Source organism: Vanacampus margaritifer, chromosome 11, assembly GCF_051991255.1.
Source record: "Vanacampus margaritifer isolate UIUO_Vmar chromosome 11, RoL_Vmar_1.0, whole genome shotgun sequence".
Classification (NCBI taxonomy): domain Eukaryota; kingdom Metazoa; phylum Chordata; class Actinopteri; order Syngnathiformes; family Syngnathidae; genus Vanacampus; species Vanacampus margaritifer.
In genome coordinates this window covers 3,476,820-3,494,474 of record NC_135442.1, presented here as the reverse complement: position 1 = coordinate 3,494,474, position 17,655 = coordinate 3,476,820, and the positions used below count along the sequence as shown (strand labels likewise).

At 39.0% G+C, this 17,655-nt stretch overlaps 1 protein-coding gene across 5 annotated transcripts in view; it reads right to left on the bottom strand.

Moving 5' to 3' along the window:
* The window catches only part of myo1b (myosin IB), a 51,180-nt gene that overhangs the window by 9,145 nt on the left and 24,380 nt on the right, over positions 1–17,655 (bottom strand). For 3 of the 5 annotated variants that reach the window (XM_077579842.1, XM_077579843.1, XM_077579845.1), the window contains exons 7-23: positions 16,708–16,771; positions 14,525–14,623; positions 12,991–13,094; positions 12,276–12,423; positions 10,993–11,111; positions 10,508–10,594; positions 9,588–9,653; positions 6,545–6,649; positions 5,810–5,872; positions 5,465–5,665; positions 4,361–4,587; positions 4,052–4,252; positions 2,629–2,722; positions 866–1,015; positions 568–636; positions 316–402; positions 23–109 (exon numbers count right to left, since the gene is read on the bottom strand). In XM_077579842.1, coding sequence (XP_077435968.1) covers positions 23–109; positions 316–402; positions 568–636; positions 866–1,015; positions 2,629–2,722; positions 4,052–4,252; positions 4,361–4,587; positions 5,465–5,665; positions 5,810–5,872; positions 6,545–6,649; positions 9,588–9,653; positions 10,508–10,594; positions 10,993–11,111; positions 12,276–12,423; positions 12,991–13,094; positions 14,525–14,623; positions 16,708–16,771 — 1,971 coding nt within the window. The remainder of the gene's footprint in view (positions 1–22; positions 110–315; positions 403–567; positions 637–865; positions 1,016–2,628; positions 2,723–4,051; positions 4,253–4,360; positions 4,588–5,464; positions 5,666–5,809; positions 5,873–6,544; positions 6,650–9,587; positions 9,654–10,507; positions 10,595–10,992; positions 11,112–12,275; positions 12,424–12,990; positions 13,095–14,524; positions 14,624–16,707; positions 16,772–17,655) is intronic. The other 2 variants (XM_077579844.1, XM_077579846.1) reach the window with 1 other exon arrangement.

Sequence of the window (17,655 nt, the reverse complement as noted above, 5' to 3'; positions counted from 1 at the left end):
CACTACGTCCGGGTGCAAATACCTTCGTTCCCTGCCAGTATGCCCAAATTACTGTCACGGCATGTTTATTCCGCACTTCTTGTTTTAGACGTCGCAGCTCCGTTCGAGCCTGGAGGGAACGTGGGGGCCGTTAGGTAAGAAAGAGGAGAGTGTGAGAAAAATCGGAGAATCAAGAAAAGACAAGTCAAGAAAAAGCAAAAGGGAAGAAGCAGCTTCCAATGCATACAGCAGAAATAACAGTTTGATGAAGTTGCATAAGTGAAGGCCTTCAGCTTGTGCGCATACAATCCGGCGGCATTAAAAACTCATCGGTACCTGAGTGCCGTGCCAGTAAGCTGCAATGGTGGTCGCCGCCTCCTCGCACCTCTTCTGATGTTTCAGTTCTCTCAAAAGCTTGCGAGCCTAATGAAAATACAGAAGATGTTCTCACATTGCATCATTTCTCTTCTTTCTACGAATGAGTTTTATGGATACATTGAAATGAAATAAATACACAAGATTACAAGAAAAAAAGGTCAAACGTCACAATAAAATGGAAAAGTCAAACAAATAGACTTGGAAGCACACCTGCCATCCCCGAGTGTACGACTGCACCACGGTGGTGGCGCTCTTGATCCGCTGGTATTTCTTTTGTTGCTGTCAGGTGAAAATGTCAAATTAGCAAAGCTTGACTTCTATTGTTTTTTATGTGAAAAACATCCATTTTGGTCTTTTTTTTTTTTTTTTTTTTTTTCATTTCTGGGATGAAACTGAATGCACACATCCCAGAAACATAAAAATGTAATTAAAAAAAAAAAAAAAAAAAAATGGACATAAGAGTTTTCCACATAGCAGCGAAATGTTTTTGTGCCAGTTTGTTCCTCACCGCGTAGCGCCGGTACCACGCCGCCACCACAATCTGACTCTTTTTCAACAACAAGAAATGAGTGCGGCACTTCCAGCCCCGGTAGATTTTCTGAATGAGCGTGGCGAGGTCCTGCAGGCACTGCCGCCGCCTTTCCTCTAAGAAGAACAGCTGGAAGGCGAGAGGAGGGGAGAGTCAATGCAGACCTCATAAAGTACATGCCAAGATTTGTTTCTTAATAAAAGGTTTTTGCAAATCTAATGTAATGCTTTTTAATGGAACTTAAAGCTAATTTAATGCCCACGTCATACTGCATATTCACATATGCACACAATACTCTTTATATTTTAGGTCGATTATGATTTTTTTAAATTAGAATTAATCACATGATTTCCATAGTTAATTCACAATTAAGCACAAATTAACCGCACATTATATCTCTTCTGAATGTACAATAAAATATTTTTTCAAGTTTTTCATACAATAAAAGTGGATGAATATGAATACCAAATACAATACCATACTTTTGGTTCATTGATACAGTCATTTCTTAGCAAGTAATTTATCAAGTTATTTGAAGTTAAAAAAGATATACTAAACAGCTAAAAGGAGTGAGACATTGAGTCAGATTTGTGTTGGGGTAATTTTTCTGCCACTAGATGGCATTAGTGTTTTATGTTGGTGACGGCAACAGAACATTTTTCTTTTCAAATTCAGAGCAATTGGTATTTGCAAGATGAAGCAACTTGTGGACTCCAGGCCATTTTGTTCATTGTAAATGACAACACTAGTCACCAGTGCCCACAAATACACATTTTTTTTGATCACATATTATTGCTAAATTGTGTTACAGTAGCTTTATGCAAAGTAAAGGATGAACAATAATGTTTTTACATCAACCGTATTAAAAAAATGTATGCCTTCAGACATCATATTTAGTTTTTTTTTGGGTTTAAAATGCCATTTAAAAGCCTTAATTTCAGCAAAATCCACTTTTAATGCTTTTTAATGAGCAGCAGAAACCCTGTAAATTACATTACGCGTTTGAAGATTGTTGGAGGGCGTGTGCAAAGACTGACAACGATGTCAACCTGATGTGTGGCGGTAACGCTGTTAGATGCTGCTTTTCATTTTGTTTTCACTACACAGCGACTTGAAGGTGTTGACATTCAGGTTGCAAAGTGCAATGTCTTTTTACCATTTTCCTGATGTGGAAAGCAATGTTTATTATCTCTGAGCAAATATTGATTCAGTGATATCAAGAACAAAGTCCAAGCGCCACCTTTTGAAGGGAGCACAGCATTTTTGTGGCAAGAAGATTATGAATACATCCTTGTTTGTTTTTAAACATTAACAGCAATATACAGAAGCCATCGGTGCAGGCTTGGACAAAGAATAATCTTTTTATTTTATTTTATTCTATTTCATAATACTCCCGATTTAAAAAATAAAATACACACACACACGTAGTAAATGGCACTTTTTCCAAGTATTTTGCTGGAGAGCAAAACGTCACTAAATGGCACATGCTTGAGCAGTTAAAGAGCCTCCAAGTGCCGATTCAAGCAGCTCGTTTCCCATGTAAGATCGCGACGGCTAAATGGAAGCATGTGTTTGGTTGAAGGCAAAACGTTAAGTAGGGGGCCGGAACGCCACCACCGCCACCTTCACAAACATTGTGTGAAAACAACCTTTTGACATTCAAGCACGCACGGCAAAACGTACACACACAAAATCCCACGAGGGTTTGCAGCGGTGCTTTCTGCTTGTGCTGCAGCTTTTACCGTTCGTGGATTCCTGATGAAGATTTTAGAGCGGCCGTAGGAGAATTCTTCAGTGGGAACCTGAAGATCTGACATTAGGACTTCGACTCCCTCCCTATTGGGGGGGAAAAAAAAAAGAATGTTTAAAAAGCTCACTGCTCATAAACGATGAATGAATATATTACAGTTGAACAGAAGCAAACAAGGCTGCGTGCGGAAATGGTGAGTGTGTACCAAGATAGGAATTTGATTTACCGACAAAGGAAAAGACTGATAAGCTTAAAATGCCTCCACATGCTGTGGCGGAGAAGAAGGGGGAACGTTGCATCAGTGAAGTATGCGGCATAATGTATGTTCTTATGTGAGGGCGCCAAGTGAAATATGCACATTACTTTAACTGTACTGAGAAAATGTGCGATAAAGCGACAACATTCTCTATAGCCACAATATTATAAATATGTCACCATTGCGATAACTAACACAAAAGCTTTATTACATGTTCTGCTTTTATACATATAATAATGTTGAGTTTTGGAGGTTTTAATTTAACAAAATGTGTTCAAATTGAGTGTTGTTACCTTTGTAAAGAGAGAATGAACATTTATTATGAAGGACAGTAGTTCTCATACTTAAGGTATACCGGAAAAAAAAACACAAATTTAATTAAAAAAATATAATGAATAAAATCACTCTTTTATGGGTCGCCTAACTTTCAACAATGTTGTTGTTCGACTTTCAGCTTAGTCCCTGTCCGTTGCCACAGTGAGTAATAAATGAATTAGAAGCAGAACATTTGTCTCTTATACAATAATGTGTCCTTTACAATTGGTTTCACTTGACAAAAGAGAGAAAAATTAGCAAAAAGTGGCTGGTTTTTCCTCAGTTTTTTTTGGTAATGTTTGAATGTCATTATTCTGGCCTTATGTTGTACTGTGTTATGTTAAAAAAAAAATCATGAAACAACAAAACAAAGAAAAACTTGTCCGATTTTGGTCATTTAAATCGACCTGCCAATTAAACATTGGGCACTACTCTCATGTACCACCAGAGGGAGCGGGTGTCCCACCATACTTTGAGCATCACCGATATACAGAACAAGATAAAAAAAATCTCGAATGAAATGCTGCAAAATCAGCTAGTAAATAATGTGCATGTCATTCTAAAACGATTTATTTGCAGGAAACATTATGCACCATTATAAGAGCATAACCAGATTCACAGTCTCACAGCTGCACAAATCCCACCTGGGAGCTGACCACTCCAACAGCAGACTATTAGCACGGGTCACGCAGTCTCTCCACTGGGAGTAACTGTAAGCTCACCGACTATTTAAAGTCCACTGCTGCACATTTTCACTCAAAGCCTCAGAGGGGTTCTGGCAAAGGTCCCGGTAATTGCCCCCCACCCCCCTCACCCGCTGCCAGTGAATAAACATGGCCATTACCTGGCAGGCCCTCTCCAATGCGGCCAGGTGCGTTTGCAGAGCATTTTGTAGCGCTCCAGGCAGGGCTCGTACGCTTGCCGGAAGGCGTAGCCGGCTCTCCTCACGCGGACGTTCTCCATCAGGCCCAAGTAGCGCACTTGATGGCAAACAAGCGACTCTGTGAAAATGTGCGGCGCCTTCTTGTCATTGGGCTTGATGCACCTGACAAAAACATGGCAGGATGAGTTTAATGCGTACCGTAGCCGAATGAGAGGCAAGGAATGTCTAGAGACGAAAGTACAGCAAATAAAATGGAGATTGAGGAGGTACCGGATGTAGTTGGGGTTCTTGGTCTGCAGGTTCTTCATTAAAGTGCCCACGGATGCTTTGAACTGGAAGCCGGCAGTCGGCGGCCTCTTGAGGTTGACTTTGGCTGGGTTGCCTTCGGGGAACAGCTGTTTAATCAGACTGTGGTTGGCCTTGTACATGGCTTGGGACAAGTCCCGATAGAGTAGGTCGTTGTTCTTGTCCATGAAGCCTTCAACGCAATACAGCACCTTAACACAAGGGGGAGGGGGAATCATTTACCCGTTACAGAAAATATTTGCGCGCAAAACGTTGATGCCTTTTAATTGCTTAGTACATTTTGTGGACCGCTAAAGCACAAATGTTTCTTTCTAAATGGATTTTGTTCTTTTCATTTTTTTCTACTGAACTTAAATTGTAAAATTCAATTCAATTGTGACTCTCACTATTTCCATTACACCTTATTTTAGACTGAATTTTTGTTTTGGTTTTAACATTTTTAAATATATGAAGTACCATTTACCAAAATTTAGACTTGCATGACAGCCAAAAATTTTAAAATATTTTACTAAAGCCCTAACTGCACAGATTTATATATAAAAAATATATAAATATATTTTTTTATATAAAAAATGCATTTTTTTCCCTTTTCAATTGTTCTTTTCCCCAGAATCAAGTTGACCTTTTTCATAGCTTGAAAATAAATCAACAGTCGAAAGTCAATTTATATTTTTTTCTAGAGTTTTTTTTTTTAAGTTTCAATTAATCAAATGATATTAATCTACTTTTGAATGTTTTTGCTGATGGTTGAATGTCAAGTTATGCTGTATATATATATTTTCTTTTATCGAAAAAGAAAAGGGCATATTTCTTTGACAAAAAAGTTAGATTTTTCGCAGGTAAATTTGGATTTTACTCCAACGGAAAAAAGAATCTTGTGAGAAGTCTTACTTTTCTTTTACTATATATTGATGAGTCATAACTGCCTCTCTGAGGGGAACCTGTAACTTCCAAGTGATGTAAATGATTCTGACATGCTTAGTAGTTTACACTATACTAATTAAATAGGCTTGCTTTTTTATTCACTTGAAAAAGCAACAACACATGGAAAAGATTCCCATCCGGTACCTTTCCGGCATAGTGCTGGATGCGGAAGCAACTGTGAGGCAAGCTGTGGTCGTTGAGGAACTTTGAATTCTTGCTAAGACGGCTCTCAAAGTGCTGGTGCTCGGCGCAGACCGTGTTGAGTTTGTCAAGGAAGGTCTCGTCCGTCACCGTCCCGGGACGCAGGCACTCCTCGTCCAACATCGCCATGATGCCATTTTGGTTCTGCCGGTGTAAAGACATGAAACGAGGCGTATGGCATGATTCAATCTTTAAAAGACTTACACAGACTTAAACAGCTATTTTTCATTGCAGTACTAGACGAGATGTTTTTTTTTTTCTCCCTCCACCAGTGGGAATCTGACTTACATTCTCAATGAGGTCACAGATAATGGCATTGTTGAAATATTCAATGTTGGTCCACTCAATGCCCTGCAACAAAAGGAAATTAAGGTCAAATAGTTTGACAATAAAGAACAAAAGTGATGGTTTGATGACAGTCACAAAAAGAACATTCCTCAGAACACCCTCTCTGCACTCCGTTTTCCGTTACATCTGTAAACAAATGTCTCTTTTTCTGGGGTGGTGGGGGGGGGGGGGTGTATTTCCACTCAACTTGCAAAGCTAGCTTTAAAAAGAAACTTTCCCAAAAATGTGGAGCCCTACACATCACAGCAACAAAAGGGCTGGGAAGAGTTGATGTAAGCAATGTGACAGACATTTGGAGGGGGGGGGGGTTGGGTGCAAAGAAGGCGGGGCTTATACTGATGGACCATCAGCACCTTTTCTGATTGGTGCGACTCTCTCGTGTCGACAGGCCTTGTGGTATTTTCCCATGCTGCACACTGGAAAGTGGCCAGAATATCAGCCCGTGTGTTTGTAGGGAAGGAGTTTAAAGTTTAAGGGTCACCGCTCGCGCACATTCAGCTTTGGAAACAAGCACATCTTGATGGGATCATAACAAAATACTGCACTACCTTAACATGGGCGGGTTGAACGAAGCCCGCTAACATGAATGTGATAAAGTGATAGTGACTATTGAGCCCCCCTCGGCCCCAAACCGTTTTGTGAATATGTAGATTGTGTGTCAATGCACAAACTCGCCTCTCTGATGTATTCCTCCTGCTCCTCACGCAGGGTGAGCTCGATGAAGATCTGCTGCAGCTTCTCGTTGCAATAGTTGATTATGAACTGCTCAAAGCTGTTGTCCTATAGGAGCAGGCACAGAAAAGTCATTTTACTCATTGATATGTCCCAAAGTTAATTTGGTGGCTATCATTTTTGAAGTTTTTTGAATTTGTATTTTTTTGCTCAACTAAAAGGCGGCCATAAATATACAAACGGCCGAGACATGAGCTGACTCTGTGCAATAGCCCAATTAGAAAAGCTTTTAATTGAGGACAGAGTTACATCTGTTAGTTTACATACAAGTCATAAACTACAAGCTATTTTTCTTCTCTTATTAGCAGATTCTACATCATCATCATTCAACGCAATAGAAACAATGAATTACAACTACTATTAAACATCCTGGTATAAGCAGATGGGCCATTACGATAAATCCACATACTGTAAGTATCTATTCCTATTATGCATGTTAAACATTTAAAGGCAATTAGAACTGTTGTCAATTATGACCCATTGCGGGGAGCGTCATACTTCCTGGCAGATGGCCTAATTGGGCTGCGTGTTGGGTTAGGCATTACTTGCTACAGCAATAAAGGTGGTTAGAAGCGTGTTTAGTGAAGGACATTGCAAGGTTTCTCAATGACAAGGAAGTGGGAACACAAAGCAAAAAAAAAAAAAGGTAATCTGCTTCTCATTTAAAGAGCCATTTCCCTTTAAACGAGAAATCGCAGTCACCTTCACCGCTAAAAACTCACTCGCACATTCAATAGCAAAGCAAGGCAAGTGGCAGCAGACAAGGCTAAAATGGGAGATGTAACACACACACACGTAAATTTCTGTCATAATCTCATTTTTAAGAGTATTAAAAGTTATTTTGAACAAGTTGCCCGTTTTAGCTTCAAAGGTTTCACCTACGTTCCAAGATACTCATTCAGCTGAAACTCAAGTTGTCCTCCACATGATTTGTTCAACCAGTTCCCATAACATAACCCCCTTAACGGGATGAGGAGTCACTTTTGTTACCCAATAAAAGAGCAATACAGCAAAAACCAAAAAAAAAAAACACTCTGTTAGCAACAGAGTGGATATCAAGTCTCAGCTGATGCAAAGCTTGCCTTTGCATCTGGACAGCCACGTGGCTGCGCTGCACACCGGGAGCCCCTGAATTGTTTTTTTTTTGTTGTTTTTTTTTTTTAGTGAGCGGCAGAATTAGGAGGATCGGAGCATGCGTTAAAGCACAGCAAACAGCAGGCTGGTGTTACTTACTGCTTTCTGGTGACCAAGACGGAAGACAACAATCAAGAGGAGAGGAACGGCTTGAGAGTGAGTTAAGTGGAATGAGCAGTGGCATGACAAACACATGAACGTCATGAATGAGGAATTTGGGGGTGTTCGTGCGTGCAACAAGGTGAAGAATATTGGTTACAACATTTATTCATAAAGACCATTCAGCACCTCTCACACACGTTCATTTGCTAAATAAATTTTGAAAACCACACAAATGTATGTACTAGAACAAGGGCTGTCACAATACTATTTTTACAAATGATTAATCAAATAATCTGATAAAAATAATTTGCATTTAAATTCATTGCAAACCCCTTTTTTCCTGATTAATCTTTATTAACCAATTGTCGCTGCTTATTTGGTATTGTTTAGTGACAGAAAAAAAAACACACTATTAATCTTTATCACATAAGGATTCTTATACTCACCAACCTGATTAAGCAAAAGCAAGTTTTTGCAAATATATTTTAATAATACTAATAATAATACTATAAGGACTAAGAAATCTGATAATATTTACTGATGAAATCAGTAGTTAAACACTGGCGCTAAACAATTACTGGATTATTAACTCATTTGCTCCCCAAAAATGTATAATAAGGTTCTATTTTAAATATTGCAATGGCCCCCAAAATTAATTTTATACGATTTTTTTATGCTAGAGCATACAGAAGCTTTGAGGCAGCAGCCTCTGAACTGAAGAGAACGCTTAAAGCAATGGTAGTTATTACAAAGACGGCCAGCAGGTGGTAGCAGGAGTACAAGAGATCAACCAGGGCCATGTTGCAAAAATGCTCTTTTCCCTAGTGTTTTAAACAGATTTGTGAATAATGATGAAACTTGGCTATATTCTAATGCTAATTGAATAAAAGTTTAATTTAATTAATTAATGATTTTGTATACCACTAGAGGGAGCCTGCCAATTGTATACAAATTAAAAAGACTGATTTGCTTTCTTTGTGAATAAATACAGAACGCTATTACAGTAAATATGTCTAAGTACGTATTATAATTGTAATTCCACCTAGGAAATAATTTTTCACTTTTCCGATTCTATACAAGGGGGCCTCAATTTATGTTCACAGCGTCGATGTAACCAAATTCCGTCAGAATGTGTGATAGTCCATCACTCAAACGGTAGGTAAGACATTTAGTAAAGTCTAAGAATAGTAATATTTCTCTGCATGCTCTTATTTTTAACCTTGTACTGTCAAGTGACAGTAAATATTTATAAGAAAAAAAAAACAAATGTCCAAAATCAAACGCTCAAAGGAAATTCCGATAAGAACGGCAATTATAACAGCCTTCTTATGCTTATCCTTACAATGTACATTTATCGTAATCTTGAAAGGTCACATGTAGACGACCTCCATATCTGTAATTTTACTTGTACATGAGAAAGTATGTATTGATCAGCTTCTTCAAGGTCAGTTTGTTTTACTGCGCTGTGCCGATATTAGTGTTGAAATCAACGTGCGGCGGAAGAGGATTTTACTCCCGAGTGCAGTAAAGCTGAACTAATCCAATATGAATATGCTTTTATCAGCCCACAGTTGTGGCGATAAGCTCCTCACACAGGTATGTCACCACTCACACACAGTCACACAAACAGCCTGGGGCAAAAACCTTTTAAAGCTGATAAAATGGATGCGTCGTCAGATTCTGTCCTCATGAGACACAGACACGAAGACAGACAGACAGACAGGAAAACAGAAAGGTTTAGTTTTCCTACCTCAAATATCTCAAAGCCGTAGATGTCCAACACACCCATAACCTTGTGGCGGGTTTTGGTTTGTGCCTGCAGGCGGACAATTTTGTCAATATTTGAATTTTAGAGGGCAAGTGGTGCAGAACCAGCCCTCATGCAGTATTGAATATATCGTCGCTGTTGGGCAGAATCTCAAAAATGCCTTTTTCTCTTGAGTTACCAAACATCGCATGATTCAAGTTGCGATTATAGCTTATATTTCTATCATATACACATGTGTATAAATATACAACACCACCCGATGATGACATTCAATCACTAGTTTAATGAGAGAAAGAAAAACCTTGTAATACTCCACAAACACTAACAACCGTAGTTACAAAATTTTCCCAAATGTTTTGTAAAATTTAGCCATTTTCAGCAGCAAGGAGATCATTTGTCATTTAATATGATAACGTCATTATTTTTAATGTGCAATTAACCTTTAAAAACACATTTTGCCACTTGCTGTCAGGAAATGGGTAACAACCAATCACGGCTCACCTTCTGAGTTTGGTTAGGTGACGTTTGCAAACTGTGCCATGATTGGTCATTACCTGAGCACCTGTGATGTCAATTTCAGTCGACAGCAAGTGGCAAAATGTTTTTTTTAAAGGTATTAATTGTACATGAAAAATAAAGAAGCTAACAACTGCTTAAAATGAAGCACTGAAGCATTACAATAAAAAAAAGAAAAAGAGTTACTCAAAGACATCCAATGTAAAACCTTCAGAATTTGAATCTTGAGGCAACAATGCCACGTGGTTCTTGCAGAGTGATGAAAGAGGCGGAGTTTCACAACACTTCTGACATTATACATATTATATTCATACATTACAATTAATCAAGGTTTCCACCAGACAGCGACGATATAAGAATAACATCATATTATGGGCATTTCTTACTTTTATGCTTTCATTGATCCTCGTAACGAGCCAGCTAAACAAACGGCTGTAGAGATTTTTGGCAAGGGCATCTCGAGCATAGTAGGCCTGCAAAAAAAAAAAAAAAAGTCAATATGTTACAGAAATTGAAAACAAACTTGCTGAATACAAATAACTGGATATCATCCCAGGCTAACTGTAAGCGGCGGTTTTAGCAACATAGTACATTTTATTTGAATACAGCAGCTTTATAAAATCCAGATTATGTGCACAAGTAACTGTCATGGACCCACTAACCTCTAAAATGCGACCCACAAATGAATTTCCAAGAGGAATACTCCTCATCTATAATTGAAAGCTTTCCATGTTACATTGACATGGATGAGAGGTGGCAGCTCGTGAAACATGGAAGAGTGAGCGAGTTCGTGTGTGTGCGTTAACACAAATGGGACACGTCTTGCTTTCACTATTGCTATTCGATGTACTGTATAACCTTTCCCTCTCACCTGGGCCACGTTCAAGGTAGTCGACACCTTCTCCACTTTTGCTTCAACCGTGCGGTAGCTGAATGCCCTTTCCAGCACCGCCTGTTCGATCCCCAGCAGTTCACACATCTCTTTTAAATCTGCACATCAGACAAAATGACAAACAGTCACGGCAAGCATTAGGAAGAAATAGGCAAACAGTGACTTTCATGTCAAAGTTGTTTGTTTTTTTCTTCCAGTTTGCTCCTGGGCAAGAAGCTGGTTTGGTAAAGAATGTCAGCTTGTTTATCAGCTACTGATTGCACCCTCTGATATGGTTGTGCTCAGGCATTTTTGCAGATATAGATCATTTGTATTTTCCATTCAAAACATCTCCGTGGTTGGTCACTCTGATGCGTCCCTATTGTTGGAACTTCTGCAATGCACCAGTGAAAATAAACTTAGTCTATTCATTTATATGTATAAAGAATAGAGCTGGGCAAAAAAAAGAATAATCAATAGAATATATTTTCCATTTCGAGCCAGACCTCGATTCATAAAACTCTGAATTGATTATTTTAATCTCTTTTCTCCATACAGTAAATTTGTAAGAAAATACAATTTTAAAGGCCGGGTTTTTACAAAAAAAAAAAAAAAAAATTGAATTTACTGTTTTAACATTTACTGTTCATATGAATTTAAAATTATTCTCTTTTATGAAAGACCTGACTTATTGTACTTTAAGACAACATAGAATAATATTTTTAATATATTATAATATATTATAATATATTTACAATTATTGAATTAGAATTAGGAAAATATTTTCATTTCATCCTTGCAGATGCAAATCGTTGCTGCTAAGAATTTTTTTTAAATTAATTAAAAAATTTATCAATATCGTATTGAAGTGAATCAAATAGAATATATATATTTTTAAATCGAATCGAACTCTTGTGAATCGAAATTGAATCGATTGATTAAATTAGAATTGAGACCAAGCCCTAATAAATAAATATAATATTCCAAGATAAACCTATATTTTAATTTTTTTTTTATGACCAGAAACGCAAAATTTATTATCTTTTCCAAAAGGCAGAAACATGTAAACGCAATATTACAGGAAACCAGCTGTGATGGTGATAACGCACAGCAAATGCATTCGGTGATGTATTTTGTGACCACCAATCATATGACATTTATATTGAGCCAATAGGGGGCAGTGGCTTAACAGCAGGCAAATGATTGCAAATGATCAAAGAGCAGAAATAGCAGCGGACATTGTGCCAATCCGTCCATGCTGTTAAACGTCCATTAACCCGTACCGTTTTTATCTTTGACGCGGCTCTCGTCTGTGCCGTTACATCGAGACTCTGGCTTGAACTCGATGTTGCCAAGCTTCAGGACAGCTGCCACCAGCTCCAGCACCGACTGTACCTCGTCCTCCATAAAGCCCACAATCTGCATCGCATTCTGGGGATGGGAAATAAAATTAGTCTGATTACGAAGGCTTTAAGCACGGCGAAACAGAACAGAAGGCAGGCTATAATTCCGTGATGATGTTTTTTTACCACCGCCACAACATACAGTATGAGAATTACATCTGATTTAGATTGTTTTAAGTTGCCGAAAAAAGATGAATTTTTATAATGATAACCAATGAGCAATAATTCATTTGACCAAATTCAGTCTTCATGTTCTTCAATACTGAACCGTGCCCAAGTCCGGCACGGCTCAAAAGACCGAGTGGGAGTATGCCCTCAGAGTGCATTTCATATCAACGTACTCCGTTTAAGGCAAGCATTAGCTGACTTTCAGGATGAGGTTCGGTTTAATGTTCAGAAGTTTTACAGCCTACGGGAGGAAGCCCACTACGGGCTTTTCGCCATCTTTACTGTGAGTCTGTTATTTCGAGATGATAAGAAGAAATCCAATCGTCTCAACCGTGAGTACCTCTTTGCCAGTTCTGATACTTGAAAGCATAGAGAAATATTTCAGCCCAAATTTAATGCCACTTGAAACATTGCAAGTTGTACTCACTTTGACCGTCCTAAAGCTTGTGGCATCGTCGATCCCGTTTACCACAGCAGAATCAAGACTTAAGTAGTTGTACTTGCTGAAGTCCCGGTCCAGCTTCAGTTTTTCTGTTACACACAAATCAGGTGTAAAATTACAACTGACATTGGGCTATACACATTCATATTTTAGTGACTTGACTTGCAATATTAGCATGATGTCCAATTAAAAAAAAAAATCAGCTTGAACAACAGAAGATTATAGAGGAGAAATTGTCAGTGTAAAATATTTGCCAAAAAATCTCTTAATATGCCAAACATGCATTTAGCTCACCATGCAAACCTAAAATTGACAAGTAACTAAAAAAAAAAAAAAAACCTGACGTCTAATTAACCTGGCAGACAGTGAAGTGAATATGTACCGGAGCAATTTGTCAATTAGTGTTGTGAATTATTATTATTCAGAAACTCTAGGTTGAGTGTCAAAAATAGCCGACGGCCACTTGAATAAAATCCTCAGCTCTATTCCTTCAAGAAATGACTTGACCATCTCAAGATATAATATGGGTGAACTCGCACTCCAAGAGACAAATGGCAGTATTAAGACTCCCACTATGGACTCCCAAAAAAATTGATTTTTCTAGTAGAAACTCACGCTAGATTTCATCAGCGGCTGTGTTAACTAACTGAATCAAGCCTTCTCCGATGTGTGTGCGCTCTAGAGTCAATGGCCATTATGTTCTTATCCTGTGCAGGACACAAAAACAATGCCCGCTATCCGTGGAAAAGCAAATACAAGTAACAGGTTTTCACAGCCTCCCTTTGTTCTCTGCGGTGTTTGTTAAGCAGGAAGATGGTGCCATTAATGCGTCGCTCGAGTGTTTGTCCAGCTGCACTATGGCTGCCAATGCTCACGCCACATCTTGGTCAATCTGCGTTACTTTTATGTCCATTAAAAAAAAGAAAAAAAAGAATTCAAAGCCTAAGTAATGAGGACACACATCATTGCCGTCTGACATGCAAATCGAACTAATGAAAAGAGAAAGTTGAAATTACAGACTTGAGTTGTCTCTGAAAATAACATTCCTTGTGTATTGTTGTGCATATTTCTGCCATTTATGTGGAGTCCTTAACTCAGCCATTTTCACAGAAGCAATCCCCTTCGCTCCCGGCTGTTTTACTGGATTTTGACAGATTTTGCAAGGCCCACACAAGATTGTGTTCTATTGCTATAAAAACATGGAGCCTACCAAAAGAAAGATTAGAGTCTCTTTTTTCATCAGGAAAAAAGTATATTTCTATCTGTCTCTGTTTTGCAGCAATTATTGTTCTATTCATCATTATTCCTAAATTTGTTTAAAACAGTAGGGAAAAGAGCTGCATCAAAGCCTTTTGTATGCGCTAGCATAAAAAAACATAATAAAAAATATGTCTCTGGGAGAATGGTAATATTTAAAATAGAACGTATTTATATGTTTTTGGGAAAAAAAGACTGTATAACACATAACGCACGACTTCAAGCACAGTCCAATTTAATGTGAAGTACGCTGAAAACCTACTGAGTGTGTCATCAGAAGCTCCGGACAAGAGCTGATAAAAGATGTGGAAGTTCCTCTCTCCTCGAGGCTGTTTCACCACACGGGACTTCTCCAGCAGATCTAAATAAGTGACGGAAAAACAAACAATGGTGGTCAAAAAATAAAGTGAACAATGACTAACACTTTTCTTCAGTTACTTTACTAGGTGATAAACAATTAATGCATGGTTGACCAGCCTTAAGTTCACCATCTAATCTGCCCTCCAAAAGTAATCGCACAGTCTTTATTTTTGCTGTACACCAAAACAATTGAGATTTTGTTTTTTATGTCCAACTTGCTTGGAAGGGTTTGGAGGGACCGTAATGTAGAGCTTCTCAATTACAAACCATGTAGTCCGGTTGTTATGGCGACCAAGGCAATGTTTGTAATCATGTTCCTGTTTATGTGCACACTTTTCAGCATACGTATAAGAAAGCACATCAGCATTCTAAGTAGAGATCCTAGTTACAGTACGTGTGAACAGTCCATGATTAAACGGGAACCGGTCATCTGCTCACCGCATTAGAGTGAGCCTGATTTAATTAAAGACCAGCTACAGAGACGGGCAGCTGCCCCGCAGGATGACGGCATTCATTCCCTTTCTCTGGTTAGACATGATCCAAAATGTATATGAGGTTCAAGTCATTTTTAGCCACTTTCCTTACCCTGACGGGATGTTTTGCTTGGACGCTGTTCAATTAAAACGAGGGATATGTTTCTTTGAGAATACTAAGACGCTGCTTTGTGACTCAGGTGGTTCACAAGCAGATGTGGTGTCTTGCTTGACGACATAGCGGACACTCCCGGGCAGGCTCCAAGATGGCGGATTTGAGTTGTACAGCGCAAGTAGGAAGTCAACCGACGGCTAGCTCTATAAGTCACTTAAAGGGGAAGTCAACACCCGCATTTTTTTTTTTTTTAAACAATAATATTTTCTATGCAGCCCCACTGGTCTAAATATTGTGTTAGTGGAATATGAGTTAAGCAGCAAAATACAGCTGTTTTGATCTATCTTAGGGGGCGGCCATTTTGCCACTTGCTGTTGACTGAAGATGACATCAATGTTGCTCAGGTCTCAGGTAACAACCAATTACAGCTCAGCTTCAGAAAACCGGTGAGCTGCCATTGGTCGTTGCCTGAGCCCTGAGCAACTGTGATGTCATCTTCAGTCGACAGCAAGTGGCAAAATGGCCGCCCCCTGTGATGGATAAAAATGGCTGAATTTTGCTTCATAACTCTTATTCATAACTATTAATCATAATATCAATGTTCCCAATCGTTTACCTGAACCAACCCAATTCTGTTCTTTATATTGATTGATATATATTTTATATTTATATATTATTTAGAATTCAAAATGGTAAACTGACTCATCCAGTAGGTGGGCACAGGGAGAATAGATGCAATGAAAGCTGAGCACCCAAGTAGAGAGCCATTTACTGACCTGGGGATCAGGTTGATTGTGCATCTGTGGCACCCTCGGCCCGTGAATCACAACTCAAGCACATCAATAACAGAACTAGTGAGTGGCTGATAGGAGCGATACACAAGTGTGAAACACTCCATGTGAGCTAAAATATCCTTCCACTGTGTCCATACAAACCATTCTGACTAATGCTAAGAAAATACAGTAGATGACTATTGTAAGGACACAAAACAAAACAAGAGGGACCTGATAGATTGCTTCTTTAAGAGCAAACCCACATTGACCTGTCCGGCCAAAAGGTCAGCCTGCGCTGTCTGAAGAAGTCACATGTCACTGGCTTGTCCTCACACTCACTCTCTTGTGCCGGAATTAACTTAGGCCAACAAACAGAGAGCCACTTGTGCCTCCAACATAAGCTCCTCTCGTTGTTTTCCGTGACCTCTGGCGGGGAATCCGGCGCAGACAAAACAATGTGAATAGAGGCAAGATAAAAGCAAAACCGAGACAAGAACTGAATAGGGGGGGCGTCACATTGGGGGGGGGGGGGGTTGGTTTTGTTCAGTATAAGATTGGCTTTGGTGTGGAGCATCTGTGGCTATACAACGCAAAGTCTGGACAGTTTCATGACAGAATGCACGGTTGTTTCAATGAACTGCTGACATCTTTATTCTTCATATGGCGTGCGCATTACGAGTGGCTTCTTTGCAATACTTCGGAATGAGGACGACGGGTTACTTACAGTTGCTGATGACTCCACCAAGAGGATCACCTTTGAAGTCAAACTCAATGTCCATGTACTTTCCCTGTAGGTCACAGATCACCAGTTACAAAATTGCCAGAATCGGAACTAAGCATGTGACTCTGTTAGAGGCAAAAACGGCACCATGTTGACTTTTCATTTACTGTGTATGAACTGAAGACCTCCAAATTCAGTCAATTGCTCGGCCATAAATAGAAATAAAAATGCCATTCCAGGTCACCTTTTTGTCACAGAAGTTACACAAACAGCTTGCGGTCAGAACTGTCCAAGTTTAGCTGGTGAGTGCGCTCCCAACAACCCCAATAAGGCGAATATGTTCAGTCAAATGCAAAAAAAGATGGTTTCATGATCATGCATGGGTGTGTGATGATCTGGTATCCGGTGGGATGTCATCACGACCTTGTCTGAAGGTTTATGCCAAGGTTACCTAAATATAAACAGATCAGGGCCGTAATCCTTTATAATACTCCTGCATGGGTACAACTCTGGTCTAAGTCTAAGCACTGGCATGATTTCATAGACGTGCTATGAAGATTAGTTATTTAATATTGCATGATAATTGAAAAAAAGGGACAGAAATGTACATTTCTTCACTGAATACTTGCTTAAGGGTATTTTGTCTACTTCAGGAGGAATGTAAAGTACAGCCAGTGTTGCTGTTCAAGTGATTAATGTGCTAAAGCAGTGCGGTTTAACGGGATAGGGGTAAAACAACGGCTACATCCAAAAGACCTCAATGAGGTGTGAGAACTTTTGAATTTTATAGGAAAGTGCGTACGAAACCTAATTAAATAGTTGTCTAACGTCCGAGAAGCTGCGCAATAAGCCATTTGCCATTTATTCAATGTGAGACGAGATGGGAACTGGGTAGGAAAACGACTTCATGACTTTTTCCATTCATAGCAGTAAAAAGTGCTAACATAATCA